General features: G+C 37.5%; 1 protein-coding gene across 2 annotated transcripts in view; it reads right to left on the bottom strand.

Moving 5' to 3' along the window:
- The window catches only part of WDR70 (WD repeat domain 70), a 308,347-nt gene that overhangs the window by 279,040 nt on the left and 14,595 nt on the right, over positions 1–14,712 (bottom strand). For both annotated transcript variants that reach the window (XM_040495635.1, XM_040495647.1), the window contains exon 5: positions 8,788–8,989. In XM_040495635.1, coding sequence (XP_040351569.1) covers positions 8,788–8,989 — 202 coding nt within the window. The remainder of the gene's footprint in view (positions 1–8,787; positions 8,990–14,712) is intronic.

The raw sequence follows: 14,712 nt of genomic DNA, 5'->3' as shown, positions 1-14,712 counted from the left end.
TATCATTTAAATTTCTGAAATCATACTGTCTAGACAGTTTTACATCTTTTCACGGAGCTACTGAAAACTCTTACTAAACACATTTTTTTTTAAAGTTTTTTTTTTCAACGTTTATTTATTTTTGGGACAGAGAGAGACAGAGATGAACGGGAGAGGGTCAGAGAGAGAGGGAGACTCAGAATCGGAAACAGGCTCCAGGCTCTGAGCCATCAGCCCAGAGCCTGACGCGGGGCTCGAACTCATGGACCGCGAGATCGTGACCTGGCTGAAGTCGGACGCTTAACCGACTGCGCCACCCAGGCTCCCCATTACTAAACACATTTAATGGCTGCATAATATTTTATGACTACACAACAATTTACTTGTCATTCCTCCTGTTATTAGACATGTATTCACATTATTTCTAATTTTTCTAATATTTCATATATATCTATCATTTTCAAACATTTTTAGACATGGAATCTTTCTGACTAGAGAAAGCTCTGAGCAAGCCCAACACAACATAAACGTAACACTTTTTTTGATAAATTATAAAATTTACTTATATTTTGCCTTTAAAAGCCAGAACAAATTTCACTTTCTGGAAAGTCAGCTTATCAGAAATATATGAAGTACACTTAAGATAAGGAAGTCAGTTTCCTGGTACCACCAATGATATGGACATGCTCTCATGAGTTCTCTCAAATGAAAACAGATGAGAGAGCCAATATCACCACCTATCACTCTCAGATAATGTTCCATGGAACACATTCTGAAAAATCACTATTATAAATAGTACTGTGATAAACATCTTTGGGCATGAAGCTTTTTCCAAATTTCCTCAGGATAGAATCCCAGAAGTAGTATTACTGAGATTAAAGGAAATAACATTTTTAAGGCTCTCGATACGTAGTAATTGAGTTTCAATAATAAAAACAGCTATTAGAGCTACTGGCCAGTTCCTAGCCTATTTACCTGTTCACAGTCCTTCAAAGACTATGATGGTTATGATTTAATAAGTATAATTCAAGGTAGTCACAAAAAGATATAAAAATGGATATGATACAAAAGGCCAGGCACTTACCATCGCTCTCATGTCATTCTCAAAAGCAGCTAACAGTAACACTTCTTTTTTTTTTTTTTCAATGTTTATTTATTTTTGGGACAGAGAGAGACAGAGTATGAACAGGGGAGGGGCAGAGAGAGAGGGAGACACAGAATCGGAAACAGGCTCCAGGCTCTGAGCCATCAGCCCAGAGCCTGACGCGGGGCTCGAACTCCCGGACCGCGAGATCGTGACCTGGCTGAAGTCGGACGCTCAACCGACTGCGCCACCCAGGCGCCCCAACAGTAACACTTTAAAGACATCAACCACCACATATTACAGAAGAAATATTTTTCACAAAATAATAATCAAAATAAATATTACTTCTTGGTTATTTGGGAGCAAGAATATTCTTACAAGTCTTATATGAAAACTTCAAAGTGGCTTCACTGTCACAGACAAACAAGGCAGCAATTCCATATCCTTCTTTTTGAGAAACATTATTTTGTAAGCAATATCCCATGTCCTTAAATATCCATGACACATGATACAGATCACAACTTACAGAGGGACCCTAACATAGTTAACCTATTTAAGCAAGCAGCCACAGCAGGTTGGGAAGTGGCGCTGCCACAGGTGGACCGGGAAGAGGCCTACCTGTGCAGCCTTTTGTTACAACACAGATTGCAGATGTTGAGACAGGATCCACCCCAGTCCTACTGAATCCAGATTACAAAGCCTAAGCATACTTAATTTTTAATTGTACCAAAGATGATTCTTACATTCAGAGTAAGAACCACTGGGTTAAAAAAAAAAGTTTATGTTAAAAATATTTTTCCATTACTTTCAATAATACTTACTGAAATATTTAGCCAGTCAAGTATGTGAACTTGGCTGCTTTCCTACTAAGTAGAACGTCTCTCTAAAAAGCCACAGTGCTTTGCAAGTTTCTGAGCAACAAAATAATCAAATTGTATTCAGGAATCCCCAGATGGAGTCCTGCCTGCTGTAGTGGTTTATTTTCCCTCATTTAGGGAATGAGTACTATTATTTGCAACGTGACTCGTGTTACAAATAGTTTAATCTTGAAGCAGCGAGGAAAAGGATTGAACAGAAGATCCCAAAGGCAAAGAGACAAGTGGCTTCAGCAAAAGTTTAAATGGGAGAAAATGAAAGCCTGAGTTTGATCGCAGAAGATGAATTTAGAACACTGTTGGAGCTTAAACATGGACATGTTTCATGAGTCATTAGAAAGCTGGAACTGAGGAGCCCCTGGTTGGCTCAGTGAGTTAAGCATCCTTCAACTCAAGTCATGATCTTGCAATTCATGAGTTCGAGCCTCGTGTTGGGCTCTCTGCTGTCAGCTCGGAGCCCACTTCGGATCCTCTGTTTCTCTCTCTCTCTCTTTCCCTCTCGCCCACTGGCTCTCACTCTCTCTCTCTCTCTCAAAAATAAACATTAAAAGAAAGAAAGAAAGGAAGGAAGAGAAAGAAAGCAAGCTGGATCTGAAGTTCAAATGAGATGACGCAATGCTTCCAGCTGCTCTGAGTGAATAGTAGTCATGAGGTAAGAAAATGTAAGATATAAGAAACTTCACCCAGGGGCACCTGGGTGGCTGGCTGGTTAAGCGTCTGACTCTTGGTTTCGGCTCAGGTCATGATCTTTCAGCTTCTTAGTTTCAAGCCCCACATCGGGCTCTGTGCTGGCAGCACAGAGCCTGCTTGGGATCATCTCTCCCCTTCTCTCTGCCCCTCCCCCACATGCATGCTTCTGTCTTTCTCAAAATAAACTTTATTAAAAAAAAAAAACTTCACCCAGGTCAAACATGAAATGGTAAGGCAAGCAAGGACGAGTCCTCAGGGAATGCTTATTATTGGGGACATGTGAGGAAATAATGAAAGTTTTGAAAGAAACTTTCTAGAAATGCAAGCACCATTGGAACAGGGATTTTTTGGCTTTATTCACTGTCATATCCCCAACACCTGAAAAGTACCTGACTCATAAAAAGTGCTCAATAAATATCTGTTGAATAAAACAAAGAGAGAGGCAGCAAACCAATAGTATAAAGAAATAGCAAAGAGTTTCAAGAAAGAAGAAATCAACACTGTCCAATATTGCAGAGGTACAGAATGAGAATGAAGAAAGGGCCTTTGGATTTAGATATTTTGACTTTGTCTGTGAGGACAGTGTCTTAACAGAAAAGATTTCCAGAGAAAATGTGGTAACAAAGCAAAAGTAGCAATACAGCTACTACTTTTGAAACATTTGGTGAGAAAGAGGAAATTAGACAGTAGCTTGTAGGGAAAACTGAATTAAAGAAAGATTTTAGTATGCTTGCAAGCTTAGAGCCAACAGCTAGTAGAAAGGAAAAGGATGAAAACACAAAAAGAAACAAAAGGCACAAAAGATTGGTGATGATGAAACCAAGTATGGGGAAAAAAAGGAGAGGAAGTCAAGGAAAGGAGGGAAAATTCTGATATGTCCCAAACCGTTAAAATATAACTAGCATTTTGATATATAAAACAATCTCCTGGGTGGCTCAGTCAGTTGAGCATCTGACTCTTGATTTGGCTCAGGTCATGATCCCAGGGTCATGGGATCAAGCCCAGTATCAGGTTCCACACTGAGCTTGGAGGCTGCTCAGGATTCTTTCTTTCTCTCTCTCTCTCTCTCTCTCTCTCTCTCTCTCTCTCTCTCTCCCCCCCTCCCTCCCTCCCTCTCTCTCTCTCTCTGCCCCTGTCCCCTGCTCTCTCTCTCTCTCTCAAATAAATAAATAAAAATAAATAAATAAATAAAACAATCTCCTATAATTTTGCTTAGCATTACTCCAAACTGATTTCCTAAAGGAACTAAATTCAGTTTCTAAATCAACAAAGAATTACTAGGGCCGAATTCCAAACAACCATAAAAACAAGATTTCTTCAAAGGCCTGAAACATTTGAACTCAATGTTGAAACGTACGCCAAACATTGCTATGCAAATAATGTAAAATAAATCATGCTAATTTGTCTGGCTAGATCCTACAACATTCACATTCAAGACAGTAATCAGCAGATTTTCCTTTGCCTATGATCCCTGACTCTAGAGGCTGCCAAAATCCCACATATCAAATACAACATAAGTTGTAGTCAAAAAGTCGTGTTCTCACTCAGAACCTAAAAAACAGCCTAAGGTTGCCCCCCTTCTACTACTATTAAACCACAGTCTGAAAACTGAAGGACTCAATTCAAAGCCAATATAATTTATCCAAATCTAGGAAGGCCACTGCAAAGCCACATTCACATTTGCAAATTTCCAAGCTGGCTGCTTTATCCACCATCTCTGTCCTAGCCTTGGAAATGTTAGTTATGATAGACACCCAAAAGACATTTTTCTTCTTGGAAAAGAAACAAGGAATCTCCCACTCTTATCTCCCTTCCAAAAGTTTAATCGGTTAACAATGCCAATAAACTTTGCATTATCAATTAGTGCACACTTTAAGGCTGTTATTGGTACACTTATCCACAGCCTTGCTTTGACCTGCATATTATCAGCATTTTCTTTTACTATATTTGCAAAGAAAAAAAAGGTACACCATAAAAAGACTTAATAATTTTCTTTCAAGAGACGTGACGTGTATAATCTTATAAAAAACCAGAAAACTAAAAAACAAACAAAAACAAACAGAAAACTGTTATTCAGTCCCCTGATACGCTTTAATTACAGCCATGAAAGGCTAAAGCTTACAGACAAGCTTCTGAGTCCCACACCTTGACATGCTTTTTACTTCTTTGCCCAGCTGCACTTCAGGCTTACTCGCACATCAATTCCATGTCAAAAGTTTGGCCTTCTTTATCAACTTTCCATTCTAGGCAAGTTGACTTTCGCATCATTTGGAATCTAACCTTGTATATATTGCCTCTGTTCCTGCCATTTACTCTTCACAGACAATATGTGGCCTATGTGCACATGTCCATCAAAATGTAACCCTCTACAAGGTTCATTCAAATTCCACATCTTCCAGAAAGGTGCTCTTCTCCGTACTGATCTCTACATTTGTTCTCAGCAGCCTTATCTTTCCACCTCCCCCTTATGAGAAAACTCAGCCAGGTTCTATTCATATGACATTTCACCACCATATCATATACTTGCATACATTTGAGCCCTCACTATAGCAATTTTTTTCTTACTCAGAACACCCTTCTTTTTTCCATTCTCTGTTCTCCAGCTTCTTGTCAGCCTTGCAAACCTGTGTTAACCAGCTGAGGCTACGATAACAAAATACCACAAACTACATGTCTTAAATATCAGAAGTTTATTTTCTCATCATTCTGGAAGCTAGAAGTGCAAGACCAAGGTGTCGGCAAATTTGATTTCTGTTGAGAGCTTTCCTCCTGGATTTTAGATGCCTACCTTCTTGCTTTGTTATATGCAGACCTGGTTCTCTGGTGTCTCTCTTCTCTTTTTTCCTCTTATTTTATAAAAAAAAAAATTTTATAGAGAGAGCATGAGTGGAGGATAGAGGCAGAGGGGGAGGGGAGGGGTGGGAGAGGTGGGGGGGAGAGAGAGGGGGAGGGGGAGGGAGAGAGAGAGAGAGAGAGAGAATATGAATATTTCAAGCAGGCTCCATGCTTGGCACAGAGCCTGACATGGGGCTCAGTCCCATGACCCTGAGATCATAACCTGAGCCAAAACCAAGAGTCGGACGCTCAACTGACTGGGCCACCCAGGTGCCCCAGTGTCTCTCTTCTCATAAGCACACTAATCCTATAACATCAGGGTCTACCCATATGACCTATAATTTAACCTTAATTACTTCCAAAGAGTCTCACCTCCGAATGCCACACTGGGGGTTAGGGCTTCAACATATGAATCCTGAGGGCACACAAACATTCACTACACAATATTCTCACATTTCATGATCAACCTAATTATTACCTACTCTGTGAACGACCCAAAATAATTAAGCATATCTTTCTCATGTCCATAGCATATTGTGACCTAGATGTGACCTTCTTATTGCTTCTGATTTATCTTTGTGTGCTTGAAAAGAAAATGTTAGATAAGGATTCTATATATATATATATATATAGAGAGAGAGAGAGAGAGAGAGAGAGAGAGAGAGAGAGGGAGAGAGGAGGGAGAGATGTGTATATATATATATATATATGTACATTTATATTGTCCGGTACTATACTCTTACTAATTGTCTTAACAATTTCTGAATCTCCCATTATGACTGTAGATTTGTCTATTCCTCCTTATAATTCTGTCAATTTTTGCTTTGAATACACTGTGTTAAATTTCATGGAGATTAAGAAAGGCCAAATTTTCCTAGAGAATAAACTTTTCCTTTTAGCATTAAGTAATGACACTCATTTTGCTACTTTGACTAATTATGACATAAAGATTATTTTGTGTTACATTAGTTTTATAAGACTAATCAGTTATCTTTTGGTTAGTATTTTCCTGCTATAGTCACGGAGCAGAGAGACATGGAGCCCAACACAGGGCTTGAACTCACAACCCTGAGATCAAGACCTGAGCTGAGATCAAGAGTTGGACACATTATTATCCAACTGAACCACCCAGGGGCCCCTATTCCTTTCTTTCAACCTTTCTATGCCAGTACATTTTAGGTCTATCACTCATAAACAGAATATATCTAAATTTTTTAAATCTAATCTGGGAAAATTTAAGTGGCAAGTTGAGTCCAGTTACATCTACTGTGAATACTGATATACTTGCATTCACGCCTACCACCTTATTTTGTGATCTCTATTTACCAAGATTTTCCTCTACTTCATGTTTCTCCTTTGCTGTCTTTAACTGCAACGATTGAGTTGTCTTCAAAGGCATATCAAGAGCATTGCAGTGGAAGTGGTGCAGACAATAAGGGGGTGCATTGTCTGTAAAGAACCTTAAAACAATATTAAAATCAATCGAAGATGAGTCTGTTTTCCATTATCACCATTTGCTGGCAGTTCTAAAAATGTCAGTTCAGAAATGTGTTTTTTGTTGCTTTTTACTATGATTACTGCTGAGTTTTGATAATATATAAGTCTCAAATTAGCAAATTTTTATTATTTCAATAAGCATTATGCTATACATGCAGTTGATTTAGAGAACTCCCAGTTACACAGTCTGTACCACATACATACGCATACATACTCATGTACTTATGTTTACAGATAACGTTGAGTGGTTCAGAATCATTCAAGCTTACTTTAAGGGTAGTTTCATATCTCCAATCCTTGTTGTCTACACATTTCTGCATTTAAACAGCAGATTCAAAACAAAGTGATATATTAAGACAAAGAAATAATACTTGAGTATCTTCCATTCTGTTATTCTTTGAGGAAAAATAAAAGATGGGAGACTAGGTTGGCAGAAGAATCCAAAAGAGCAATGCTTGAACACCTGAATTGTTTTCACCAAAAACATTCTAAAGCAGATAATTTGATGATAATATTTACCATAACGTAGCCATTTTCTGATTTTTATGGAAGAAATCTTTAGAAGTTTTTATCAAATGTATTAGAAAATGGTATTTTTTCTAGAAAAGACATTTTAGTGAAACCAGGTATTTTTTAAAAGCCACTAGAATTGGTATCAAGATAAAAAGAGATATGGTCAACACTGCAGTTTCAGAAATCTATTATAAAACACAATTTTTAATAAAACTGCCAAATTTATCCTTATGTGCCTCTTTTTTTTCATTTCACATACATGTGCACAGACACACGTGTATGTGTGCACGTGTATATATACATACATCTGTCATTTCATGAGAAAAAAATTTTTCAAAATTAAAAGTTTTCTTTGATCAACTATGAATAAATATAGATTGACAAATTTTGTATACTGGGGACTGAACAAGAATATGCAAAGAATGCCCATTTTGTGAAGTCACTGACAGATTTGCAAAAGTTGTTCCTTTTCTGACCATCATTTGTTTCATCTCATAATCATTACTGAAAATAATCTGTCAGAGGATGACATTAAAAAATTATCGACTCCAGGTGTCAAATACATAAAGTAAACCAGTGGTTTTCTTTATGTTTTCTTTTACCATTTTGGAGGTTATACAATTTGTTTCTATTCTTTGGGTAACTACTATTAAATTTTTAACTTGCATACTTGACTTAACCTAATCTGAAGTTAACAAATATCTCTAGCTTCCTCCCAAATAATACAAGGACTTCAAAATGAATGAACTGATTCTACTCTCCCATCTTCCATATTATTGTTTACAATAATTTGAGATCTACTTTGTTTTTATATCCCCCCAAATTTATTCACTATCATTATGTACACTCAATGCTTATGTATATTTAACAAAATTGTATTCCTTTTTTTTTAAGTTTATTTATTTTGGGAGAGCGTGAGCGCATGCATGCACACAAGCAAGGGTGGGGCAGAGAGAGAGAACGCGCAAGAGAATCCCAAGCAGACTCCTGACTGCCAGCATGGAGCCCAACGCAGGGCTCAACCCCACAAACCGTGAGATCGTGACCGACATCAAGAGTTGGACGCTTTACCCACTGGACCACCAGGTGCCCATTAATTCCTTTTTAACACATTGCTTCTTATTGTCCATTTATTATTTTTGAGTAACACTGCCTTGTTCCTGAAGTACATCGTTTCAAGTTCTTTCAACAAGGGCTATCAGTAGTACACTCAAAACTATTCCTTATTTCCTCTCGCGCGTGAATTAACAATTAGCAGGGAACTGATCTCTACACTATTCCAATGAATTGGTAAATTACTACTGAAATACTTACTTCCTCCTCCTCTGAATCACCATCATCATCATCATCATCATCATCTTCGGCATCTTCATAAAGAGGTGGAGGTAAAGGACCAACGATATCTTCCTCAATATGATTACCTGGTTCTTTCATCATTTTAAGAGGTAAAGGAGGGCCAATTAACTCATCATCAGAAGAACCAGAACTCTCTTCACTTTCACTGCTGCTTGTATCCCTGAAAATACAGAAACAGAAACTCTTTGCCTCTACTGCGACAAAGAACACTCTAGAGATAGTACTGATTTCCCAGGAAACTCTGCCTCTCCTTTTAACAACTAAGTTTTTATTTTAATTAATTAATTAATGTGTAGTTTGTTAAAATTGTAATTCAGACATTAAATGCGTAACTCAGGTATTATTTTATCTTAAGAAAGTAAAAGTTTCTTTTATCTACTTACCCTAAACATAAAGTCAGAGTTAAAGGTCACAGCAATTATGTTACGGGCCCCTGAGATAATCCTCACTCACGAAGAGCCAGCAGAACTGGGATGTGGGAAAAAACTACAAACTACTATATCCATAAGAAAGAAAACCACTGAGGTAACCAATCCCTCTGTTTCCTATATCTGAATCCAATCACTGTTTTTACCACAGGAGCAAATAAAGGCAGCCATGTAAGAAAGTTAGTATTACTCCCATAAGGTTTCAATATATTTTCTGAAACACAAATTGTTTCCCAATTTTTATTCAAATTTACTGAGTTGCTAAAATGTTTTATGTAGCATCCCTGGATTCTAAAACTATCTTACTGTAAGGAGCATCACACTGATTCTCAAGGTGTTTTTCTACCCAGCACACCGGAGGACCATTACGCAGTTGCATTGAGGTCTTTATCACGCACCTCTAGGCATTCTGAAATCCACCACCATCCACCATATGCCTCCACTTCCCATCCCATCCCAAAGAGTTGAGAATTGTGTTCATAATTGTGTGCATTAATCTATCAAATATTTTATAAAACTCAAAGTATTATTGCCCTCTAATAAAGTATTTCTAGTTTGTAAGCTCCATGAAAACAGAAATTTCTGTGTGTTGTGTTCATTGCTGTCTCTAGCACCTAAATGAGGCCTGACATAATTAATAGGCACTCAATATCCACTGAAGAAAAAAAAAATGTGATTTTTCTTTTTATTTTCATCTAAGATCAATATTGAGGGGAATACATACTTAAACACGTATCCACATACAAAGACAGGAGCAAGCAAACCTCCACGAAGAGCTTCTCTTTGTTTTTGCAATGGTTTAGCTCGTGGTTCTCCAGCCCTACAGGCCTTCTTTCAAACCATATAGGTTAAGCTTGGTCCAGCATGAGGGTCTTTGCACTTGAAGTTCCCTCTGCTGGAACTGATCATTAAATGGCCTCTTTCTCATCTTTCAGGTCTCGTCCCAAGTCACCTCCTCAAAGAGGCTTTAATGCCCCCCCCTTTCTTAATCTTCAAACACATCCCTATCAGTCACTATTATCTTCATTCTCTTAGTTTATCTTTATTAAATACCTCACTAAGTTATCTTATTTGATTGGTTACTCAGCTGTTTACAATCTGTTATCCATCTCCTCAAATATCCCAACAATATGAGCTCAGAGATCTCATCTGACTCCCTAATTGCTGTATCCCCAGTGCCGAAACCAGTGCCTAACCCACAATAGATGTTCAATAAATAACAGCTGGATGACTGAATACATTTTTATTAAAGTAGTCACACTCCAAAATTTTCTCCCTTGTGATTAAAATCACAAATTCCCAACTGTACTAGTTTAGAAGTCGCAGACTTTCTTAATGCAAAATTATTCAGAGCACAGAGAGCTCTAACTAAACTGTTAATCTTTAGCACCAATGCTTTAACTGAATTAACTAGTTCAGAAGCAAGCACTGAACTGACAACTACATGAGGCCATGTTGATTCCATGGCTGATTATGCAGTCCTCATACCCACATGAAACTAGATGGAATGTATCAGCTTCTATGCAGCTTCTAAGTCCATTTCTGTCTTTTTGCTTCTAATATACACAAGGCAAAAAAATAAACTATTTTAACATATTTTCAATTTCTGAAAAACAAAGTCTGTAAAATTATGCCCAAAAATGTCCGTGACAGAAAACAGAGCACATTCCATGTTTAAAATATGCCTTGACTCAATGTGGTGCCAAAATATGAACCAGATCCTGAGAAACAATATGCATCTGATGAGAAAACAGAGGAGTCAAAACCTAACATTTTTCTCAGCTGACTTTTTAAAAGAGAGCTTAGCTAAGCATTAAATAAGATGTGTAAGTATACGATTTCAGTTTAGAAATTAAATTCATAAGCAAAATTCATTATTTCTGGTACTAATTTCTTTAGAGAAAATGTAAATGTCTGAATGATTCCTATCTTACAAATTATGAGTACATCAATATTTCTCTCCTATCCTGCAGCTATATTTCATTGAATAAATCACATATTTCTTCCCAGTATTTGATTTTGAAGGGCAACTTACATTTATACTATTTCTTTAAAGCCAAAAAAAGGGGGTAGTCTTAGGGACGCCTGGATGGCTCAGTCAGTTGAGTGTCCAACTCTTGATTTCAGCTCAGGTCATGATCCCAGGGTTGTGGGATCGAGCTCCACATGAGGCTCTATGCTGAGTGTGGAGCCTGCTTGGGATTCTCTCTCTCCCTCTCTTTCTTTCTCTCTCTCACCTTCAGCCACTCTCCCCTGCTTGCACATGCTCTCACCCTCTCTCTCTCAAATTAAAACAAATGTTTTTAATTTATTTTTTTAAGTTTATTTATTTTGGGAAAGAGAGAGTGTGAGCAAGAGAGGGTTAGAGAGAGAGGGAGAGATTCCCAAGCAAGCTCCACACTGTCAGCGTAGAGCCGATGCAGAACTCCAACTCACAAACTGTGAGATCACGACCTGGGCTGAAATCAAGAGTCAGGTGCTTAACCGACTGAGCCACCCAGGCACCTACCAAAAACTTAAAAATTTTTTTTAAGAAGTGGTAGTCTTAAATGACTACCTTCCTCTAAAACAAATTTTAACAACATTGTAGATATTTTAAAAAATTATTTGGGGGCGCTTGGGTGGCTCAGTCGGTTAAGTGTCCAACTCTTGATCTCAGCTCAGATTTGATCTCAGGGTCATGAGTTCAAGCCCTGCATTGGGCTCTGTGTTAAATGTGAAGACTACTTAAAAAAATAATAATAATGAATAAAAAATAAAAATGGTTAAAGGACTTCAATAGTTATTTCTCCAAAGAAGATATATAAATGGCCAATAAGCACATGAAAAAATGCTCAAAACCTTTAGACATTAGGGAAATGAAAATAAAAACTACATGATACCAATTCACACCTACTAGGATGACTATATTAAAAACATAACAAAACAAAATGGAAAATAACTAATGACAAGAATGTGAAAAAATTGGAACCCTCGTACATTGCTGACAGGAATATAAAATGGTGCAACCACACTGTAAAACAGTTAGGCAATTCCTCATAAAGAAAGTTAAACAGGGGTGCCTGGCTGGCTCAGTCAGAGGAGCATGCGACTCTTGACCTCATGATCGTGAGTTCGAACCCCATGTTGGATATAGAGATTACTTAAAATAAATAAGGGCACGTGGCTGGCTCAGTCAGTGGAGAGCACGTGACTTGATCTTGGGGTACTTAGGTTCAAGCACTACGTTGGGTATAAAGATTACTTAAAAATACTGGGGCACCTGGGTGGCTCAGTCAGTTGAGCATCCAACTTCGGCTCAGGTCATGACCTCACGGTTTGTGAGTTTGAGCCCCATGTTGGGCTCTGTGCTGACAGCTCAAGGCTTGGAACCTGCTTCGGATTCTGTGTCTCCCTCTCTCCCTGACCCTCCCCTGCTCATGCTCTGTCTCTCTGTCTCTCAATAATAAATAAACATTAAATATATATATATATAACTTAAAAATATTTTTAAAAATGAATCTTAAAAAGTAAGTGAATAAAAATTTTAAAAAAAGAAAGTTAAACATAAAATCACCATATAACCCATAAATTCCACTCCTAGGTATATACCAAAAAGAATTGAAAGCAAAGACTCAAAAACATACGCTTGTACACCTATGTTCATTACATTCACAAAACTCAAAAGGTGGAAACCCAAAAATAGTAACACATGAATGGATAAACAAATTGTGATATATACATACAATGGAATACTATTTAACCATTTAAAGGAATGAAGTTCTGATACAAGAACTTTGAAAACATCATCCAAAGTGAAAGAAGCCAGATATGAAAGGAAAACAGTGTATAATTCCACTTATATGAAATATCTAGAACAGGTAAATTTCAAGGAGACAGAAAGTATATCAGAGGCTATCAGTGGCTAAGAGGAGAGAACAGTGAGAAATCATTGGTTAATGGTCAAATTTCTGCTTGGTGTGTAAAAAAATTTGGAAATAGAAAGTTGCCACAGTAGAAAAAAATCAAGACAGTGGTAAAAGGTTACAATTTAGAAATATGAAGGTAAATAAAAGATGAAAAACAAAAAAAATTTAAGTAGTTTTTTTCTGGAAAGAATTATGAACAGGGAAAAACAATGTTTGATTTCATAATGTGTATAAATTCTTTGACAAAAATTTAAAAGATCAGTGGTTGTTGGGAATTAGGGGGAGGAAGGAATGAAAAGGTAGCGCACAGAGGATGTTTAAGTCACTGAAACTACTCTGATATATAATGGTAGCTACATGTCATTACATATGTGTCCAAACCTACAGAATGTACAACCTCAAAGACTGAACTCTCATGTAACTATGGATTCTGAGTGATGATGATGTGTCAGCATGGGGTCATCAATTGTAACAAATGTATTGCTCTGGTAGGGGGGTGTTGATGATGAGGGAGGTAGGAGGACAGGAGCTATATGGAAAAAAAATCTCTGTACCTTCTGCTCAATTTGCTATGAGCCTAAAACTAATCTAAAAAATAAGGCCTTGGGGAGCCTGGATGGCTCAGTCGGTTAAGCATCTGACTTCGGCTTAGGTCATGACCTCACTGCTTGTGGGTTCCAGCCCTGTGTCTGGTTCTATGCTGACAGCTCAGAGCCCGGAGCCTGCTTCAGATTCTGTGTTACCCTCTCTCTGCCCTTCCCCCACTCATGCTCTGTCTCTGTCTCTCTCTCTCAAAAATACACATTAAAAAAAATTTTTAATTAAAAAATAAATAAAATAAAAACTAAATCCTATTAAAATTAAAAATAAAGGGACAGGGAAAATTGATTAGCCATATGGAGGAGAAAATAAAATTGGATTACAACTTCACATTACTCACAAAAAGCAATTCTGGATTGATTAAAGACATAAATGTTAAATACAAAACTTGAGAACTTCAAGAAAAACATAGGAAGTTTTCTTTATGATCTCAGAGCAAAGACTCATTTCTTTTTTCTTTTTTTTAAGTTTATTTATTTACTTTGGGGGAGAGAGAGTGCGTGTGCAGGAGCACGAGAAGGAGAGGGGCAGAGAGAGAAAGGGAGAGAAAATGCCAAGCAGGCTCCATGCTCAGCAGCTCAGCACAGAGCCTGACACAGGGCTTGATCCCACAACCACAAGATCATGACCTGAGGGGACATCAAGAGTCCGACGCTCAACCAACTGAGCCAAAAAGGCACCCCAGGACTCCTTTCTTAAGCAAAACACAAAAACACAGAAGAAAAGATTAATAAACTAGAATACATTAAAATGTGAAACTTGTGTTTATTTAAAAAACACCATTAAAAAATAAAAAAATTATAATAAACCATCAAGCAACCCAGTATAAAATCTGACAGAAGATACAGTTCTTTTTATATCTTCAGAAGAAAAAATATATCTCCAAAAAACTTTTAAAATGATGCACAACTACACTAGTAACCAGCAAAGTGCAAACGAACATCATA

Source organism: Herpailurus yagouaroundi, unplaced genomic scaffold (assembly GCF_014898765.1).
Source record: "Herpailurus yagouaroundi ecotype Mexico unplaced genomic scaffold, PumYag 29, whole genome shotgun sequence".
NCBI lineage: Eukaryota > Metazoa > Chordata > Mammalia > Carnivora > Felidae > Herpailurus > Herpailurus yagouaroundi.
The sequence above is the reverse complement of the archived record's forward strand: the minus strand, read 5'-3'. Positions and strand labels throughout refer to the sequence as shown.